Source organism: Chlorocebus sabaeus, chromosome 14 (genome assembly GCF_047675955.1).
Source record: "Chlorocebus sabaeus isolate Y175 chromosome 14, mChlSab1.0.hap1, whole genome shotgun sequence".
Classification (NCBI taxonomy): Eukaryota; Metazoa; Chordata; class Mammalia; order Primates; family Cercopithecidae; genus Chlorocebus; species Chlorocebus sabaeus.
In genome coordinates, this window is record NC_132917.1 from 74,405,188 (window position 1) to 74,427,298 (window position 22,111).

General features: G+C 42.3%; 1 protein-coding gene across 1 annotated transcript in view; it reads right to left on the reverse strand.

Moving 5' to 3' along the window:
• Positions 1-22,111, reverse strand: part of M1AP (meiosis 1 associated protein) — a 91,195-nt gene that overhangs the window by 11,800 nt on the left and 57,284 nt on the right. Inside the window, exons 4-6 of the mRNA XM_073023109.1 lie at positions 11,191-11,364; positions 6,011-6,173; positions 4,988-5,129 (exon numbers count right to left, since the gene is read on the reverse strand). Of these exons, the coding sequence (XP_072879210.1) occupies positions 4,988-5,129; positions 6,011-6,173; positions 11,191-11,364 (479 nt within the window). The remainder of the gene's footprint in view (positions 1-4,987; positions 5,130-6,010; positions 6,174-11,190; positions 11,365-22,111) is intronic.

The following is a 22,111-nucleotide window of genomic DNA, read 5'->3' on the forward strand; positions in this document are numbered from 1 at the left end:
TGGGAAGCACTAAAAGCATTGAGACAAGTTGAGAGATTATTGCAGTATTAAAGGAAAGGTTAAAAGGGCTTGAACTAGGTTAGTGATAACAGATGCTATAGGGATAGAATAGGCAAGGTGTAATATGTGATTGAATATTGATAACATAGAAAAACATGTGATAGGAGAATGTGTCAAGGAAATTAAGCTGGTGCCAATGTGCAGGGAAAACCAGAACAGAGAGAGATTGGAGGCAGGGAAGCCAGTTAGGAGTTTACTGAAGAAGTCCTGGTGAGACAAGCAGTGGGAACAGGAAGTAAAGGAGAGTTAACAACTCATGTTATGAGTGGAAAATTGATGTGACTTAGTGATGAAGTAGGTGTAAAGGGTGAGATGGCTGAAAGTGACTGAGGTTTCAAGCCTGGGTGACTAGACAATGGCGGTGCTGCTATTAACAGAAAGGCAGAAGTTAGAACGAGAACTTGGCTGGAGGGGAACATCACAATGAAAAACAGAAAGCAAGAGAGTTAAATAGGGAGCTGACTTGAAGTCAGATTTTAAAAGAACATATGAAAAAGGTATATGAAAGAATAAAAAACCAAAGATGGAGTTAAAGAAGCATGGCAAACTTGTAAAACTAGGCTTAGGAGGTTAAAACCCTAAATAAATCTTTTTTTTTTTTTTTAATTGTAACCAAATGTGTGATTTATTTTGGGAAGAAAATAATTAAAACTGAGGTCTTTTTCCAAAAAAGGGGAGAAATAACAATAGCAGATAATACCCTGAAAACCCTAAATAAATCTTGTCACACTTAAAAATATTTGTGTTGAATTAATGAGCTGAAGTTTGTGAAAAGTTTGTACTCTATAACACACTGCCATTCAGGATTTTTGCTGCTTGGAGAAAATGTCATGTGAAAAGCAAGAAGGAAGAGGCATTTAAACACTGTTTGCAGCCAGGCGCCGTGGCGCACGCCTGTAATTCCAACACTTTGGGAGGCTGAGGTGGGCGGATCAACTGAGGTTGGGAGTTCGTGACCAGCCTGACCAACATGGAGAAACCCCATCTCTACTAAAAATACAAAATTAGCTGGGCGTAGTGGTGCATGCCTGTAATCCCAGCTACTCGGGAGGCTGAGGCAGAAGAATTGCTTGAACCCAGGAGGTGAAGGTTGTGGTGAGCCGAGATCGCGCCATTGCACTCCAGCCTCGGCAACAAGAGTGAAACTCTGTCTCAAAAAAACAAAAAACAAACAAACAAAAAAACTGTTTTGCTTCTCTCTTTTCCAGAATAGGAGAGTGGTCTTTAATCTAGAGGAGGTGGACCAAACAGAGTAAAGAGAACAGCAGTACAAGATGGGTAAGCAGCTGTTATGAGTACTGTGCCATTTTAAGTGAGTTCAGCTCCGCTGAAGTACAGAAGCATAGGGTGTAAGCGAAGGGAGAATTAGCTTCAGTGTTATAGTCTGTATTTATCTGGCTACATCCAGAGTAGGGAGTTCAGCAAATAAGTTAAAAAACATGGGCTTTGTAGTCAACAGAACTATGTTCAAATTCTTTTTAAATTTTCTTTCTTTTTTTTTCCCCCTCAGACAGGGTCTCCCTCTGTCACCCAGAGTGCAGTGGTGCAATCGTGGGTCACTGCAGCCTTGAACTCCTGTGCTCAGGTGAGCCTTCCACCTCAGACTCCCGAGTAGCTGGGACTACAGGCATGAGTCACTGCTCCTGGCTAATTACTTAATTTTTAATAGAGACAGGGTTTCACTCTTGTGTGAGTGACAGGTTTCTCAGGCTAGTCTTGAATTCCTGGGCACAAGTTATCCTTCTGCCTTGGCCTCCTAAAGTGCTGGGATTACACGTATGAGCTAGGTCCTCAAATTCTGACAAGACTACTTTGGCAGCCGTGTGACCTTTGGTAGCTCACTTGGTCTTTTTAGGCCTCAGCCTCCTCCATCTGCAAAAGTTGGGATAACAATCCCTACTTCATAGAGTATTGTGAGGATTAAATGAGGTAAAGTATGCAAAACACCTGGTTAAGTGACTACCACTTAGTAAATGCTCCAAAATATGGGTATCTACTAGTGACAGGTCAACTACATCCCTGTCCTTTTCCATGACAGAAGATTAATAAAGAGGTCTCAGCTGGGCGTGGTGGCTCACGCCTGTAATCCCAGCACTTTGAGAGGCCAAGGCGGGCAGATCCTGAGGTCAGGAGATCGAGACCATCCTGGCTAACATGGTGAAACCCCGTCTCTACTAAAAATACAAAAAATTAGCCGGGCGTGGTGGCGGGCGCCTGTAGTCCCAGCTACTCAGGAGGCTGAGGCAGGAGAATGGCGTGAAGCCGGGAGGCGGAGCTTGCAGTGAGCCGAGATCACGCCACAGAACTCCAGCCTGGGCAACAGAGCGAGACTCCATCCCCTCAAAAAAAAAAAAAAAAAGAAGAGGTCTCTTCATCCCTACAACAGTGCTTGGCACACAGGGGTCAGGAAATATTTGATAAATAGATAGATAAATACAGATCCTCAGACCCTGAGTTTAGTGGCAGGGAGACTCTAATCTTGTAGGTAAGCCAGGATGGAAGGGAATACTTTTTCCTATCCTTATTATTACTTTTTTTTTTTTTTTTTTTTTTTGAGACAGAGTCTCACACTGTTGCCCAGGCTGGAGTGCAGTGGCACAATCTCGGCTCACGGCAACCTCTGCCTCCCAGGTTCAAGCGATTCTCCTGCCTCAGCCTCCCAAGTAGCAGGGATTACAGGTGGCTGCCACCACGCCCAGCTAATTTTTTATCTTGTTTTATTTTTAGTAGAGACGGGGTTTCATTATGTTGGCCAGGTTGGTCTCGAATGCCTGACTTTGTGATCCACCCACCTTGGCCTCCCAAAGTGCTGGGATTACAGGCGTGAGCCACCATGCCCGGCCTATTGTAACTATTTTTTGAGACAGAGTCTTGCTCTGTCACCCAGGCTGGAGTGCAGTGGTGTGCTCTTGGCTCACTGCAACCTCCGCCTCCCGGGTTCAAGTGATTTTTATGTCTCAGCCTCCCGAGTAGCTGGGATTACAGGGTCGTGCCAGTATGCCTGGCTACGTTTTGTATTTTTAGTAGTGATGGGATTTCACCATGTTGGCCAGGCTGGTCTTGAACTCCTGGCTTCAAGTGATCCACCTGCCTTGGACTCCCAAAATGCTGAGATTACAGGCATAAGTCACCACACCAGGTTATAGTTCCTATAACTTTTCCCCTACTTAGGACATTTGAGTTGTTTCCAATTTTTCACCATTGTAAATAACACTAAGATGAACATGCTGGTACATATATCTTCGCTCCCTTTCCTTACTGTTTTCTTGGGCTACATTCCCAGCAAAAGGAAAGGGTATCATTTTCCAGAAAATTTACACCCTCTCTAGCAGTGTATTAAAATGTCAGTGTATGTTTAAAATATCAAATACTGTAAGAATGTATTGAAGCCACCTGGGAGAAATTCTTCCCAAGTGATGTATCATCTCAGATTCTGAGGAACTGGGTGGAGTAAATAGTAAACTGAGCTGTCGGGCACTAACAGTTACAACGGCTCCGTTGTCTCTGCTCTGCAAAGACAGGAGATGGGTGTTCTTCAGACAGGAAACAGGAACTCAGTGGGTGGACCTAAAAGGGAGTGTGGGCTTTGAAACAGGAAAAAAAGAAGTCTGCTTCTGATAGTGAAAGAGATGCATTGCTGTGCTGTCCTCATCATCCTACTAGGTCAAACCTTCATTCTATATCTGTCTTTGCATTCTATTTGCAGTTGTTTTAATTTTGCTAAGTGTTGTGTTAGTTTCATGTGACTGCTTTTATTTTTTCCATTTCAGGGAATGACATCCATCTAGTTCAAGTCAGAAACTGGGCAGTTATTTGATACTTCCTGTTTCTCACTCCCTATATCCAATCTCTCAAACAAGTTCTGACAATCCTGTCTCTGAAATATTTCTACACTTGGTCATAGCCAAAAGGCCAAGAAACAATTCTAAAATATTTCTCTAATTGGTTTGCTCATCTCATCTTTACTTGCAATGTTCTAGTCCAAATCACCACTGTCTCTTGCCTAGACTACTGCAATACCCTCCTATCTCATTTTCATGTTTTCATTTTTGCTTCTGCAAGTTCATTTCCAAATTTCTGCCCAAGTAATATTTTAAAAACTTAAATAGATGATGTTATTTCTCATGATTTGTTTCCTTAAGTCCAAATCCTTAATTTGGCCTACAAAGCTTTGCATGATTTGACCCCTGCTCACCTCTCTAACCCTACCTTTTGTCACTCTCTCCCTTCCTCCCTGTTTCAGTCACAATGGCTTTTCTGTTCTTGATTTTTCTCTCAGCTCTTTCCAGCCTTAGGGTCTTTGCACATGCCTTTCCCTACACCTGGAATGCTCTTCCTGCCACCCTTCACCTGGTTAATTCTCACTTATCTTGTAGGTCTTAGTTTAAATGTCACTTTTATAGACAGGCTTTCTTATAGCAGCCTCTTCTTTTCCTTTATAAACTTCTCATAATTAAGAATATATACATTTCTGTTTCTTCCATTGGAGAGTGGGTTTCTTGAGGTCATAGTTAATGTCTTTTAGGTCACTACAGAATACATATCTAGGGCTTGACACAATGTCTGGCACAGACTAAGTGCTCTTCATTTAAATGAACCATAATGTCTATCACAGTGTTAGGAAGGAAGTAGGTTTTACAATACAGGTACTTATGGAAAATTCCCTGTTGCCATTTAAATGTTAAGCTTACAAATAGGGCATTTTCAAGTTTAGTGTTGTATAACTGAATTCAGGAATTATTCTCTATAGCATGAAACCAACAAAAGGCAAGTCATATTTACTCCAAATTTCAGAGCATATCCAGTTTTTTCTGTCTTCTTGAGGGTTGAGGCAGATTTAGGATTGGGCAGAGTTAGTTAGCTGCATTTCTGTGGTTGGTACTTTAAAAATGATTCTTCTTTTTCACCTGGGGACATGGGTACTCACCAGCAGGCTGTGACACAAAGCATGGAAATGTTGCTGATTTGTCTCTAGCTCATCCCAGTCCAGCTGCCAACAGCTTGTAGGTCTGAGGATGAATGGGAGTCCATATGTCAATGACTCACAGAGCCCGCTAGATTTTAAAGCCCTAGGAAGAGATAATTGCAGTGAAAGACTCCTTAGTGATATCTGGAACCTCTACCTAGATCCACTTCAATTCAGCTTAACTCTAAGATGCTACTGTGAAAGCTTTTAAATTGGTGTCTGTGAACTATCCATCTTTGTATGGCCAGCATCTAGCATAGTATCTAGCACACAGAAGATCGTCAAAGTTCAGGAACCTTTGCATGGGCACAGTGGTAGCAACTGGGAAGAGTTGAAGTGGACTCTGCCATCATTGCTAATTCATTGTGGGTGTGGGTGCTTTTTTTTTTTTTTTCCTTCAAGATAAGGGCTTGCTCTGTTACCCAGGCTGGAGTGCAGTGGTCCGATTATAACTCACTGCAGCCTTGAACTCTTAGGCTCAAGCGATCCTCCTGCCTCAGCTTCCCAGAGTGGCTGGGATTACAGGCATGAGCCACCATGCCTGGCCTGCTAATTCTCTTCTACAATTCGTTCTCCGGGAAGAAGGAATTCTAGTAGTTAGAGAAATGGGAGGGGGCAGGGGTAGATCCTATGTACCACTTACTCCTTGAAGGTTGGATCTCTGTCCTGATGCTTAAACAAAGTAGTTATTCAGTAAACATTTACTGAATGGATAAACACCTTTCTAATGAGTCAAAAGAAAAACAATCCTCATACAGACGTCAGCATGTTCTACTGTAGCGCTTCTCCCACCATCTGCACATTTAGCCTCCACATGCTGAGTAGCCTTTCTTTGCTTCCTCATGCCGTAGCTGTAACTGCTACTTTGGAACTGACTCTTGCCTGCCTGACACTTAAGAGATACCATCTATCTCTGGACCTCCTGGTCACAGAACCAATAAGAATAGCATTTGCATGGATTGGGGAGGTTCCCTTGGACCATACTTGATCACTTGGAGCTCGTAATGGGAGGTCGATGACTGGGAAGCCATCTGATAGAGTGTGATGAAGTCTCCCTTGGGGTCATCCATTCTCAAGGAGCCGTCAGCTGTGCCAGGGAGTAGGGATGGGCTGAGCAGTCGCTCTTGGAGATCACATTTCAGACACACTACAATAAAAGCAGCATTGGAGGAAGGATTGTGAGTAATGTTACCTTAGGCTATGCCATTAAGAGACAACATCTGCTATCCATTCCATCTCTACCAGGCAAGCAAGGGATAGGAGTAGGCAGGAGAGGGGAAAGAGGAACGTCTGACTGGTTTGGGAAGGGAAAGCAGGTCTGGAACCTATAGTATCTCTATCGCTCTACACAAGAGTTAACTTATTTTCAAGGGTCTGACATGATTTTTACTTGTTTTACTTCTGAGCTGGCTGAGGAGTTGTCTCATAGTGAGACATCTGGCTTGTGATCCAGTCTGAGGAACATGCAACCTCTGTGGAGGAGGTAGCTAATGCCAAAATATGCAGAGGCCCTTTGGCAATCACAGAAGGAAATCTTGCTTCTGCTGCTTCCTTGTGGCTAAGCTTTGGCAACAGTGCAGGTCAGATGAAGGAAGAGCAGGAAAGCAGAAGTCAGGCAGTCAGATGACTGCTACTGTTTCTCTGTGGGCTCATTCAGGGACATTCCAGGTGGGGGGAAAGGAATAAGTTCCTGAAATAGCTTATTTTTTAATTCCCCCAAGGAAACATGAATTTAGGACCTTCTGGGCCTTGGAGCATCACAGTGGCATCAGACAATTCTGAGGAGTGCTTAGGCTAGGTAGGAGTTACTCATCTCGGTATTATACTCTTCTGTATTAAGGTTCTGCTCCAGTAGGGAACTGCATATGCCATAGTGTATGATGATCTGTTGCACAAGCTTGAATCCTTGATATTACAAAGTTCTTCAATAAAACATATACCTGGTTTGAATACTGATAACAAACTTGTGAATATACGAATGTTAAGTGTTTCTGAGAAGGCTGGTAGTTGATGTTAGTGACTTGTGAAATGACTGTACTAACTGCAACATGAGGTAAAAAAACAACATAGAAAAAAATAGAATGGCAGAACAGATGTCAGATCCAGCTGGCCCTCCTGGGCCCTGTGAATAAGACCTAGACATTAGGTCCTATCACATTAGATATCGTTAATAAGACACTAATTCTGGGTGAGACGGCCCTCAGCCTGACATGTCCCAGAGCACAGGAAGTCAGTAGGAGGGACTTTGCCTAGGACTCCAGCTTCCTCTCATTTCCTCTGTGCCTGACTTCTCCATTTCCAGTCCTGAGGCTTTAGGACTGGACAGCTGTGTTCATCGGGCCGAGGTTTTCAATTCTGGTTGCAGTAAGAATCATCTAGGGCAGCAATCCTCAATCATTTTGCCATTAGCGACTGGTTTCATAAAAGACTGGTTTTTCCATGGGGTGGTGGGGGATGGTACTGTTTCACCTCAGATCAGCAGGCATTAGATTCTCATAAGGAGTGCACAACCTAGATCCCTTGCATGTGTAGTTCACAATAAGGTTTGGGCTCCTGTGAGAATCTAATGACGCAGCTGATCTGACAGGACGCAGAGCTCAGATGGTAATGCTCGTTCACCTGCTGCTCACCTCCTGCTGATCCAGTTCCTAACAGGCCACAGGGGTTGGGGACCCCTGATCTAGGAAACTTGAAAAAGATACTGATGTCTGGGCCCTACCCCAGACCAATTGAATCAGGGTCTCTGGGGGTGAAGCCCAGACACTGGTATTTTTTTTTTATACTTTAAGTTCTAGGGTACATGTACAAAACGTGCAGGTTTGTTACATATGTATACACGTCATGTTGGTTTTCTGCACCCATTAACTCATCATTTACATTAGGTATCTCTCCTAATGCTATCCCTCCCCCAACCCCCCACCCAATGGCAGGCCCCAGTGTATGATGTTCCCCGCCCTGAGACACTGGTATTTTTCTATAAGTTCCCCATGTGATTCTTATTGCAGCCTGGATTACGAACTACCCAAACTGTGGTCTCAGCAGAGTGTCCCAAAGCTGGGAAAGCTGTTTTAGCAGGGTTTGAATTTAGAAGCAGGTGTGCTTCTCCTACCCAGAGCCCAGATGCAGATGTGGCAGACATGATACCTAAGAACAAGAAAAGAAACTCATGTGTAGCTCACCGTGTGCTCTGTCAGAGGAAGGCCTTTCTAAGGGAAGCACCTAGAGATGGGGTGAAGGGCCCTAGGCAGTCAAAGAAGCAGGTGGCATCAGATAGAGAACCTTGTAAGAAGGAGTCAGAGTGAACATCTGAGACACACAACCCAAAGAGTCTAGAGGAGGAAAATTTGGGGTTTTTGTTTTCTTTCAGTTTTTGTAGTGAGCCATAGTCCAGAAATCTACATGTGTGGCAACACATAAATTTTTAAAATAATAGTGACAGCATAATCTTTATTGTGGTTGTTTAAAATCTCACATCCACCCTAGAAGAGGCCTAATTTCCCCAGACCTCATTCCAGCTGTGCCTGAACATCTGGATTCCAGTGAAGACCTCCCCAGCAGAAAAGCTGACTGCAGTCTGGATCTAAGTTCCACTCTGCATCCCGCAGACCTACAAATTTCTGAAAAAATGATTATAGATGGAGATAAATATTCTGGCTCTGACCCTGGTGCTGAAAGCTTTGGAAAGAGAGAGGGGAAGCCAGAGAAATTCCAATTAGCACCATGGGCAAATGCCATGTGATAGTGGAAGAAAGGCTGGTTACACGAGTTCTTGACCTCTGAGGGTCCCAGCCCTCCTAATGAAAGAAGTGAATCTCTAGCCCCTTTGTTCAGAATTGCTTAGCACGAGGCAGGTTAATATAGTATATAAAAGCCCAGGTTCTGGAGGAAGACAGACCTGGGTTTATTGACATTGTCTGGGCTGAGAGTGTCAAGTGTACAAAATATAGATTTCTGATCCTAAGGGTTAAGAGTAGGCCCTGTTGCCTGACTTCAAATCTTAGCTCTGCTACTAATTTTCTGTGCAGCCCTGGGAAAGTGTGTTTAATTTCTCTAAGTCTCAGTTTTCTCATATGTAAAATGGGGGTAATATTGTATTTAATTGATTCTAAGACATATTTTTTTTCATCTCTATCTGTGTCTTACAATTACCATTGGCCAGGCAGGCACTCTAAGTCCTTACTTACTACTCTAATCTAAAAGAGCTCTCTCAATGCAGGTAAAATACTACTTCTAAGTGACAAGAAAGAACTGTGTAATGTTTAATGGGCAATGTCTTCTTTCTTTTTTTTAAGAAAACTTTATCATTGGGAAAATTTTTTTAGAGACAGGGTCTCACTCTGTTACCCAGGCTGAAGTGCAGTGGCTCCATCACGGCTCACTGCAACCTTGAACTCCTAGGTGCAAGTGATCCTCTTGGCTCAGCCTCCTGAGTAGCTGAGACTATAGGTGCATGCCACCGTGTCTGGCTAATTTTTTATTTTTATTTTTTGTAGAGACAGATCTATGTTGCACAGGCTGTCATTAATTCCTAGCTTCAACGGATCCTCCCACCTTTGCCTCCCAGAATGCTGGCATTATAGGAGTGAGCCACTGCACCTAGCCTGTTTTCTTTCTTACTGGTACATAAAATAGTGGTGTATCTTACAATTGATAGCATCTTAGATTCAATGACATATGGTAACAGTACCTGCCTCATAGTGTTATGTGAAGATAAAATGGGATAATGCAAGAAATGAAGTTAATTTAGTGCTTGGCACAGAGGAAGGGCTTAGTAATGTTAGCTATACACTAGCTTCTGTATAAAGGTGCTAGCTGCCTTAAATAGGGAAAACAGATAAGTGAATTCCAGAGGATAGGACAGGGAGAAATTGGTACTATCAGCCTTGGACAAAAGGGGTGGAAAGGAGGTTCTGGGAAGAATATTTTACACAAAGAAAAGACAGATTAAAATCAAGTTAAGTTGGCAAAGGCATCCTGGGCACTAGGTTGAAATGGGGGAGAGAGGAAAAGACTTGACGGCCATTCTTAGACAGAAAGGGTCTTGGGAAGCCTTAATCCTGTGTAGTAACACCTCCAAAAAGCCCTTCCCTGTCCTAAAGAAACAATGGTCATAAAGAGTTCTATAATAGTTGAAGAAAAGGAACATATATAAAAACTCAAATAGACTGCCAATGGCCAAGAAACAGCTCTCAGAGGCGGCAGTAACCCTAGTGAATCGTGTCAAAGCCTAGGAGAAGGGCTTTGGTAAACATCATGTTCAATCCATTCTTCAACCCTCAATGATCTCTGTAGCCATTACCAGTATTCTGTTCAATGAGAAAGATAGGTACAACTCCCAGCCCTAAAGAAGATATACTTTGGTCATTTCTCTTTGGAGCTGGTCTCTGAGGACTCAGCCTTCCCAACCTCAGTGTGGCTCATTAGACTGATAGATGGGCCCATCCATCTGCAGGCCCAGCCGCCCCAGGTCCTGCCTGAGCCAGCCTTCCGAGGAGATGGGAGAATGGAAATGGCCTTATTCCTGCCATCTAGTGGGACCTGGAATGAAGTATAATTGCCAGGCAGAACAGTATCTATTATCCAGGATCCTTCTGGCGTGCCCAGAATACTAGATTGATTTCTTGGTTGCAGTAATTGCCTGAACTGCTTTGTGAACATGGTCTTGAGCACTGGTTGTCCTCCCTGGGGCGTATCTCTGTAGGTTCTTTAGTTTTCCCCCATTTGCTGCCTCCCTAGTGAGAAGATCTTTATTTAACCTTGGTTCTCTTCCTCTTGCCACAGGCCATATTGATATTGCTGAGGTAGCAGCATGCTCCAAATTATAATGTCAATTATATTTACCACATTAAACATAAGAATATTGAGAAATGTGATCCACTGTGTTCTTACGTAGTCTAGCCAATTCTCTGTCATTGAGGTGTCTCAGACTTTGCCCCTAAACTAACTGGCCCTTGCTGGTTGGGCTTAATTAGGTTCAGCTTTCTAACTGTGATTGCTTCTTAGAACTTCTCTTCTTATTCCTCATGCTTATACTGGACAGCCTCATCCAATCCTCTTCCAGTCCCCAAACCTCAACAATGCTTTATTCCACTGACTCACCAATCTAGAGTCCTGATCCCAGATAAGAATAATCATAGCCTAAATATCTTTTGGGGGTTATGTACTTGGATTATCTCTGGGTCTGGAAATGTTGCTGAAACACTGTGAAGAAAGAAGAAGATGGATTTGTTCTTGGTCTGTTCCACCGTTATGTAGCCAGGCTTTGAAGAAAATCTCCATGCTGACAATATCATTGTCTATAGTCTGAAGGTCAATGTCAGTTCCCAGAATAGAACTCTCTGCAAAAGAAAGGGAAATAATGTGTTTGCTTAGATTGTAAATTTTGAGTAATATAAAATTTTAAATACATCCATCTTTTCTTTTTTGAGACGGGGTCTCATTATGTCACCCAGGCTAGAGGACAGTGGCTGCTCACACTCGCAGTCATTGCTCACTGCAGCCTCCAAATGCCTGAGCTCTAGCAATCCTCCTGCCTCAGCCTCCTGAGTAGCTGGGACTACAAGCACTCACCAACAGGACTAATTTTTTAAAAAACTATTTTTTAGAGGTGAGGTCTCACTATGTTGCTCAGGCTGGTCTCTAACTCTTGGCCTCAAAGCAATCTTCTTGTCTCAGCCTCCCAAGTAGCTGGGATTAGCTGGGATTATAGGCACTTGTCACTGGCCCAGCTTCCATATCCATTTTTTGATCCATTGACTGTACCTCTAGACATCTAGCCTAGAGACATTCTTGAGTAGTACACAAAGAGACATATGCAAAGATGTTTGGTATAGCATTGCTGTAATAACAATCAAAACCCCAAACAGGAAGCAACTCAAATCCCCTCAATAGGGAAATATTTAAATTATACACACTGAAACTATGTAGTATTATGCATTTGTTAACAAAGCTAAATGTACTGACATGAAAAACTAGGAGATAGTAAGTAAATAAAGGAAGTTGTAGAACAGATATAACATGATCCCATTTATATAAAAATAAAACTACATACAAATATATATATACGTAAATGCATTTTACAAAGCTCTGGAAGGCTATCATCAAACTGTTAACAGTGGACAGGAAGTAGAAATAGGGCAGGGTTCTGAGATACTTTCCCTTTTTACTATTCATACTTCTATACTGTTTTAATTTTATTGGCATTGTGCATTTCTTGTGTTAAAAAAAAATCCTAGGTCAGTCATGGTGGCTCACACCTGTAATCCCAGCACTTTGGGAGGCCAAGGTGGCAGATCACTTGAACTCAGGAGTTCGAGACCAGCCTGGCCAACATGGTGAAATCCCATCTCCACTAAAAATACAAAAATTAGCCAGGTGTGGTGGTGGGCGCCTGTATTCCCAGCTATGTGGAAGGCTGAGGCACGAGAATTGCTTGAACCTGGGAGGCAGAGGCTACAGTGAACTAAGATCGGGCCACTGCACTCCAGCCTGGGCGACTCCATCTCAAAAGAAAAAAAATAATAATAATAAATAAAATAAATAAAAAATAAAACAAGGGAGAAAGAAATTCACTGTGAAAGCAAACAACCCCAAAATATTCTAGAATATAAAAACAACCAAAAATTATACAGCAATGCAAATTAAATACTTAGTTTAACAAAGGGGACTTAAGCTTCATGTTGTTGTTTTACAGTGAAAATGTGTTCTGTTACTACTTGTTATAAAAAACGAATTTAAAAAAACTAAAAGAAAAAAAGATGAATTTTTGGGCATCCCCTTATAGTAGAAAACCAAGCCCGGAGCATCAGTCATTGGCATACTGTATCTCAAACATGTGGTTAATAGCAAAGAGGATGGAGAGGGTCTAGTGGAGTGTGATTTAATTCCAAATCTGAATGAATGGAGCTGGGTAGGAGGAGTAATGAGGCTTTGCTGGTGTACTTCCAGCTTCAGGCAACACTAGCTAAGGAACTGGGGTCTGGGTCTGCAGGTAAAGGTCATCAGTGAAAGCCAAATATGAGGTGGTGGAAGAGGCACAGAGCAAATAAGGGAAGAGCTAGAAAGGAGCTGAGGGGGAACCCTACTTTCCTTGCTTCATCAGGAGGGATCGCTGAAATACTTTTACAAAGGGCCTAAGAAAAGCCAGTTGCTCCAATGAATTAGCTTCTGTGTATGACTCATAGACCCCAGGGAGAAGGCTGGATTATTTCTAGAACGACATTCCTGAGGACAAGTTTACAGAGGTGGCAGACTTTCCACAGGGAACAAAGGGGCTTCAGTCCAACATACTTGTTCCAACACAGGGGAACTGTGGTGAAAAATGACTTCATGTCATTTTTAACAACTTATCCTGCAGCTGAAAAGGGGCACGAAATGCATTTCTCTATGGCCAGAATGATGAAAACTGCCATCTTCCATGAATAGTTATGAGGATTCATTAGTTAACTAGTTAGTTATTTCATTCATTCCATCAGATATAACTGACACTCTATGCCCTTAAGGAGTTTATAAAGCAACATGAATCTTGACCATTTTTCCCCAAATTCTCATCTGCCTCATTATGTTTTAGGGTACTACCATGATATATATAAAGTCATTGTCAAAAAAAAACTTGTAAGTAAAGAGAAATGTCTTTTTAAAAAATAATGTGAATTTTATTTTGTCACAGGCAAAACAAGAAGTAATTTAATTTTTCTAAGCCTGAAGCCTGTGCTTTGATTTGAGTAACAAGTATTAAAATGACTGAGCAGCTTCTCCTCAGTGAGGCAAAACAGTTCTTAAAGCATAAAGTGGCAGCTACTAAAGCAATGCAATCGATGCCAGGATTGGTGACTCATGCCTGTAGTCCCAGCTACTTAGAAGTCTGAGGCAGGAGGATAGCTTGAGCCCAAAAGTTCAAGACCCACCTGGGCAACATAGTGAGACACTGTCTCAGTTGCAAAAACAAAAACAAAAACAAAACAAAACAACAACAACAAAAAAACAAAAACAAAACCAGAATTGAGCAAAGGAGCTAAGAAAGTAGAGAAGATAAAATTGCTTAGAGTTGAAATGCCAGTTCATCCCTGGGATGCAAGGCTGGTTCAACATTTGCAAATCAATAAACATAATCGAGCATATAAACAGAACCAAAGACAAGAACCACATCATTATCTCAATAGATGCAGAAAAGGCTTTTGACAAAATTCAACAGCCCTTCATGCTAAAAACGCTCAATAAATTCAGTATTGATGGAACGTACCTCAAAATAATAAGGGCTATTTATGACAAACCCACAGCCAATATCATACTGAATGGGCAAAAACTGGAAAAATTCCCTTTGAAAACTGGCACAAGACAGGGATGCCCTCTCTCACCACTCCTATTCAACATAGTGTTGGAAGTTCTGGCTAGGGCAATCAGGCAAGAGAAAGAAATCAAGGGGATTCAGTTAGGAAAAGAAGAAGTCAAATTGTCCCTCTTTGCAGATGACATGATTGTATATTTAGAAAACCCCATTGTCTCAGCCCAAAATCTCCTTAAGCTGATAAGCAACTTCAGCAAAGTCTCAGGATACAAAATTAATGTGCAAAAATCACAAGCATTCTTATACACCAGTAACAGACAAACAGAGAGCCAAATCATGAATGAACTTCCATTCACAATCGTTTCAAAGAGAATAAAATATCTAGGAATCCAACTTACAAGGGATGTAAAGGACCTCTTCAAGGAGAACTACAAACCAATGCTCAGTGAAATCAAAGAGGACACAAACAAATGGAAGAACATACCATGCTCATGGATAGGAAGAATCAATATCATGAAAATGGCCATACTGCCCAAGGTTATTTATAGATTCAATGCCATCCCCATAAAGCTACCAATGAGTTTCTTCACAGAATTGGAAAAAACTGCTTTAAAGTTCATATGGAACCAAAAAAGAGCCCGCATCTCCAAGACAATCCTAAGTCAAAAGAACAAAGCTGGAGGCATCACGCTACCTGACTTCAAGCTATACTACAAGGCTACAGTAACCAAAACAGCATGGTACTGGTACCAAAACAGAGATATAGACCAATGGAACAGAACAGAGTCCTCAGAAATAATACCACACATCTACAGCCATCTGATCTTTGACAAACCTGAGAGAAACAAGAAATGGGGAAAGGATTCCCTATTTAATAAATGGTGCTGGGAAAATGGGCTAGCCATAAGTAGAAAGCTGAAACTGGATCCTTTCCTTACTCCTTATACGAAAATTAATTCAAGATGGATTAGAGACTTAAATGTTAGACCTAATACCATAAAAATCCTAGAAGAAAACCTAGGTAGTACCATTCAGGACATAGGCATGGGCAAAGACTTCATGTCTAAAACACCAAAAGCAATGGCAGCAAAAGCCAAAATTGACAAATGGGATCTAATTAAACTAAAGAGCTTCTGCACAGCAAAAGAAACTACCATCAGAGTGAACAGGCAACCTACAGAATGGGAGAAAATTTTTGCAATCTACTCATCTGACAAAGGGCTAATATCCAGAACCTACAAAGAACTCAAACAAATTTACAAGAAAAAAACAAACAACCCCAACGAAAAGTGGGCAAAGGATATGAACAGACATTTCTCAAAAGAAGACATTCATACAGCCAACAGACACATGAAAAAATGCTCATCATCACTGGCCATCAGAGAAATGCAAATCAAAACCACAATGAGATACCATCTCACACCAGTTAGAATGGCGATCATTAAAAAGTCAGGAAACAACAGGTGCTGGAGAGGATGTGGAGAAATAGGAACACTTTTACACTGTTGGTGGGATTGTAAACTAGTTCAACCATTATGGAAAACAGTATGGCGATTCTTCAAAGATCTAGAACTAGATATACCATATGACCCAGCCATCCCATTACTGGGTATATACCCAAAGGATTATAAATCATGCTGCTATAAAGACACATGCACACGTATGTTTATTGCGGCACTATTCACAATAGCAAAGACTTGGAATCAACCCAAATGTCCATCAGTGACAGACTGGATTCAGAAAATGTGGCACATATACACCATGGAATACTATGCAGCCATAAAAAAGGATGAGTTTGTGTCCTTTGTAGGGACATGGATGCAGCTGGAAACCATCATTCTTAGCAAACTATCACAAGAACAGAAAACCAAACACCGCATGTTCTCACTCATAGGTGGGAACTGAACAATGAGATCACTTGGACTCAGGAAGGGGAACATCACACACCGGGGCCTATCATGGGGAGGGGGGGAGGGGGGAGGGGGGAGGGATTGCATTGGGAGTTATACCTGATGTAAATGACGAGTTGATGGGTGCTGACGAGCTGATGGGTGCAGCACACCAACATGGCACAAGTATACATATGTAACAAACCTGCACATTATGCATATGTACCCTAGAACTTAAAGTATAATAATAATAAATAAATAAATAAAAAAGAGAAATGCCAGAATTTTGGGGAAAAGAAGTGTTTCTTTTCTTCCCCCCAGGGAAAGGGTGGATGATTAGACACTCCTACCACAGACAATGTGAGGGAACAATGCAAAGCCATCTCCCATCAAGAATCTGGAAGTAAGGAAAACAAAGGTTTCCTCAGAGAGTTAAACTATAAAATCAACCAGAATGGTGAGGCCAATGAAAAAGTTACCCTAAGAAGGGAGAATGGCTTATTGTCCAGGGCAAGATTTGACTGTAGCCTTATTTGACTTATTGATGTTATGGGCATATGTGTGTGTGTGTGTGTGTGTGTGTGTGTGTGTGTGTGTGTGTGTGTGTATATATATATATATTTTTTTTTTTTTTTTTTTTTTTTGAGATAGGGTCTCACTCTGTCACCCATGTTGGAGTGTAGTGGTGTGATCTCAGCTCTCTGCAACCTCCACCTCTTGGGCTCAAGTGATTCTCCTGCCTCAGCATCCCAAGTAGCTGGGAATACAGGTGCGAGCCACCGCAATGGGCTAATTTTTGTATTTTTTGTAGAGATGGGGTTTTACCGTGTTGCTCAGGGTGGTCTCAAACTCCTGAGCTCAAGAAATCCATCTGCCTCAACCTCCCAAAATGCTAGGATTGCAGGTGTGAGCCACCCTGCCCGGCCTATATTGGCATATCTAAAGAATGAATGCATCTATTGGAAAAAGAGAGGGTTGGCCAAAAATGCAGAGAACGGGAACAACAGGGATGCATGCTGGCAGTGCCCACCTGAGTGCAGCTCAGAGAAGGCATGCGGACTCAGTGATGTGTCCCAGTGGCAGAGATGTGTTTTTCAAGTCTCTGCTCTTTTTTGTGATTATGGTTATGCTTCTCCCTCTAAAACATTCTGGCTTATCCTTTAGTCTTGAGCCTAGGAAGGTGTGTGTCTTTAAAAGAGTGCTGGCAAAATTAACTTTCTGATCCTGCAGAGCTAAACAACCAGGCTTGAAGCACAGCCTCTCTATGAAGGAAAATGTCATGTGGTTAGGTCCTCCTGGCAGCCAGCCAGGCAGCAGTCTTCCCTGCTGTCACCCATTAATGTTCTGACATTCCTTTCTAAGTTCTTAACCTACATGTTCTTGGAAGAGCCATGGAGCAGAACTGCTTTCTTGAAAAAGTTCTCATATAATCTCCATAGAGGTGCTGTGTCTCAGGTTTGAGTTTTCAGTTCTGCAGTTTCAGAAGGGAGTGAACACTCTCTTGGGGACAGACTTACATTATCTAAACTATAGACCTACGTGTAAACCAGAATGTTTTAGAGGCTAAACTTATTTTCCATTTTCTTTGTCACTGGTCTAGGCATTCATTTCCTTGTGCCTGGATTATGGCAGTAGCTTCTTAACTGTCCTAGCAAACTCCATTTCTTTCCTTCCATTACTTATTATTACTACTACCAGTTACTTTTTCTGAAACATGGTTTCATCAGATCCCTCCTTTGCTCAAGAGCACACACTGCCTTCTTGTTGTCACTCACTCATCCTGTATCACTTGGTACTACTCATTATTCCACAAGTACCCTACTCTTTCCTTCCTCTGTGATGGCGCAGATTATTTCCTCCTCATCACTACTTGTTGAGATATTGGCATGCTTGAAGCCTAAGTTCAAATGTCACCTCCTTCATGAAGTCTGCCATTATTGTATTCCCTCCATTATTATAGCCCCACAGCTTTTGGTTTACATTTGTAATATAGTTCATATTACATTTTACCTTGGTACTATTGTTATTTGGGAATACCTTTGATCTCTCCCATCTAAATGTGAATTAAAAGGTAGAAATTGTTTCTTTTCACTTTTATCCTCCCTATCAGTGCCTTGCATAGAGCTGAAGCTTAGCAAATGCCTGAGTTGAACAGTGGCTCCCTCCTCCTCAGCTCTCATTACTTTTTCCTGTAACTCTTGAGCTTCGTCTAAGTTAGTCTCCTTGCCACATGACTTCCTTCCTTCCTTAGTGCTTTCATTACTGTCAGCCCATGGCCTGCACCTCTTCCAGAACTCAACTCTTTGTCCAAGAAGTTATGCTTAACTATATCCTCCCTTATCTAGCTTTAATTGCCATCCCTGGGTATCTGTGGGCTTCATTTGGGCAATATTAATCACATTGCTGATTTTTTTTTTTTTTTAAAGATTTTCTTCTTTTCCTGAGTTTATGAAAGGCTTGATGGAAAGATCAGGGTTTGACGTGAGGCTTAAAAGTTGTTAGCAGCCAGGCACGGTGGCTCATGCCTGTAATCCCAGCACTTTGGGAGGCCAAGGCGGCCAGATCACCTGAGGTTGGGAGTTCAAGACCAGCCTGATCAATATGGAGAAACCCCGTTTCTACTAAAAATACAAAAAATTAGCCGGGTGTGGTGGTGCATGCCTGTAATCCCAGCTACTTGGGAGGCTGAGGCAGGAGAATCGCTTGAACCTGGGAGGTGGAGGTTGTGGTGAGCTGAGATCGTGCCATTGCACTCTAACCTGGGCAACAAGAGTGAAACTCCATCTCAAAAAAAAAAAAAAAAAGTTGTTAGTTATGTGATTTTGGGCGGAGTGGAATAGTACAACCTATTTCTTAATAAAGCACTAAAAAGCGAGATGATTATCTATAAATGGCATCCAGTAGGTCCAACAAATATAATTTTCTTCCTTTTCTCTCATCCACAAAATGATGAACTCTTATATGATAATAATATGTTTTCCTTTTTTTTTTTTCCTTTTTTGAGATGGAGTCTCGCTCTGTTCCCCAGGCTGGAGTGCGGTGGCGCAATCTTGGCTCACTGCAAGCTCCGCCTCCCAGGTTCACACCATTCTCCTGCCTCAGCCTTGCGAGTAGCTGGGACTACAGGTGCCTGCCACCACACCCGGCTAATTTTTTTGTATTTTTAGTAGAGACAGGGTTTCACTGTGTTAGCCAGGATGGTCTCGATCTCCTGACCTCGTGATCCACCCGTCTCGGCCTCCCAAAGTGCTGGGATTACAGGCGTGAGCCACCGTGCCCGGCCATATGTTTTCCTTTTTCAATGCTTTTTTCCCCCTTGGTCATTGCTTTCTACTCCCAACTACCATACATAGAACACCAACAACTAGTACGTATTGTGTTCCTCACAAATACAACTAAATGTGCTAAATCTGGGGATCAGGGAGGAGACTTCACAGATGTTGAAAAATAGCTCCCTCGCTGGCAGGGGAGCAGGGCATCCGTGCACTAGATGAACAGGTCACACCAATGTCATGAAATGGAAAGGTTACAGGAGTGAAACGGTGGCCCTTCGTGTTTGGATAGTTAAAGCAGTGAGGAAGGCCTGGTTCACTGCAGCCCAAGCTGCAGCCAGCATTCACATTGTTTTTGGACTTATCCTGCCCTCCTGTGGCCACAATGGGAAAAAACTAAGAAAGCCAAATGATTGAAGATTAGGTGATACCTGAAGTAGACCCTCTCAGAAGAAAGCTCAAAATAGGGTTATAAAATTAAAGTGTGTTTAAAATAGGAGACTTTAACACACATACGTGCATATACAATGTCTGTATTTCTCTCTTCACATAAAATGTCGAAAGTAGAGGCCCAGAAAAGGTGCTCTTGCCTAATCCTCCACATCTTTCCCTGTGCCACAGGGCCCTAACCTCTAGGCCTGACCTGTTCCTTTCTGAATGACATTCATGAGGCCTGTACTTGGATGTCATGGATGGGCTTCAGACATTCTGAGAACTCCTTGAAATTATACACAATTCATCTGTACATGCATAGATGTATTTTGGTGGGGTGGGGGAAGGGGGAAAGCCCCTAGCTTTTATCAGATTCTCAAAAGAGCTCTATGACCCCCAAAAGGTCAAGAACCACTACAGAGACTATAGAGTCACAGTATCTTAGCCTGCCTGGGTCGGTTTACAATTAGCTGTCTACTCTCTGAATACAGGATAGTTATAGGATGTTAACAATCAGGGTAAGTAATCACAGCAGATAAATCTTAGTCAGGAGCAACAGTGCAGCATCATCCAACCATTGTCTTTAAATCAACACAACATGAGAATAATCTAGCAGCTCACAACGGTGAGGGAGTCGAGCTTGTCTTTCTAAGCTCATTTTCCCCATTTGTGGAAGTGATGCTTGGACCCTAGGAAAAAGGAGAAGCCCCTTGAAAAGAGGTGGCAGGGGTGGTGGTAGCGGTTATCAACTTGCGAACTCAGTGCAGAGAGGTGAGTGCAGGAATGGACCTAGCGGTGACTACCTTCCTGGAGCCCCAGTCTGTAAGAGGATCAAAACATCACCATAACTGTAATGAGATAGAGAAAATTTATATCCCAGAACTCTTTGCAGAGAGAGAACTGTTGTCATTCATTCATTCGCCTAGTCATTCATTTATTTAGTTTGTCATTGAAGCACTTATTAGTTTACTGTCTTTTATGAGCCAGGCACTTATTGGTGTCATCAAGAAAAGAGACAAATTGCCTACTTTCGTTCTAGTGAGGCTTACATTCTAGTGAGAGAACAGATAATAAGCAAATAAAATAGAATACAATTTCAGACAATGATAAATACTACGAATAAAAATAAAGGGGGTGTGTGTGTGTGTGTGTGTGTGTGTGCGCGCGCGCACGTGCACGCGTGCATGCATGTGAATTTTTAGCTTGGCTGGCCAGGGAAGTATTCTTTAAGAAGGTGATAGTTGGGCAGAAACTTGAATGAAGTGAAGTGAGTCATAAAAACATTTGTGCGAAGATTGTTTCTTACAGAGAGATGAGCCAGTTCAAAGGTCTTGAGATGGAAATGAGTTTTTTTCTTTTGGGGGATTAGCCAGAAGACTAAAGCAGAATAAAGGAGGAAGTGAGGATGAGCTAATAAGCTGCTGGGGTGAAGGACAGGACCCCCAAAGTGGCACACTAATGTATCAACAGGGCTTACTACACTTGCTTTGAAGAAGGGTGGGTTTCATTATTTGGTATTGCTCAGGAAGTGTGCAAGAATGGGGCAAAGTAAAGCAAGTTCCTTTTTCTTTCTCTTTTTCTTTGCAGCTCTTAGCTTCTAAACAATTGCTGAATTAGCATTTTAAAAATATTTGTTTGAAGGTGTGCCCAAGCTATCAGCTTGTGTGAGGTGCCACATGTCCCAGCCCAGCCTTACCGCTTATGCTTTCCTGTTGTGTGGTGCTGGCAGGCAGTGGGGAAGGAGGGAAGAGGAATCTGGGAGTTCCATGAGCAGAGCTCAAGCAGAGATCCTTCAGCTTGTAGTGGACATGCCTCTTTCCCAGCTCTGGTCAGCTACCCAGGGAATTCTATTGTTAGCAGTTGTCCATTCACCTGCCCTCATCAAGCTAATATAGTCTAAGGCAGGCTGAAAAAAATAATTGACTGTTAACTAAAGAACAAATGGTTCACAATGGATGATTTATATTAGGGATGTCCAATCTTTTGGCTTCCCTGGGCCACACTGGAAGAAGATTTGTCTTGGGCCACACATAAAATGCACTAACACTGATGATAGCTGAGGAGCTAAAAAACAAATCTTATAATGTTTTAAGAAAGTTTATGAATTTGTGTTGGGTTGCATTCAAACCCATCCTGGGCTGCATACGGCCTGCGGGAAGCAGGTTGGACAAACTTGATTTACATCATTTCTGACTAGGGAATAGTG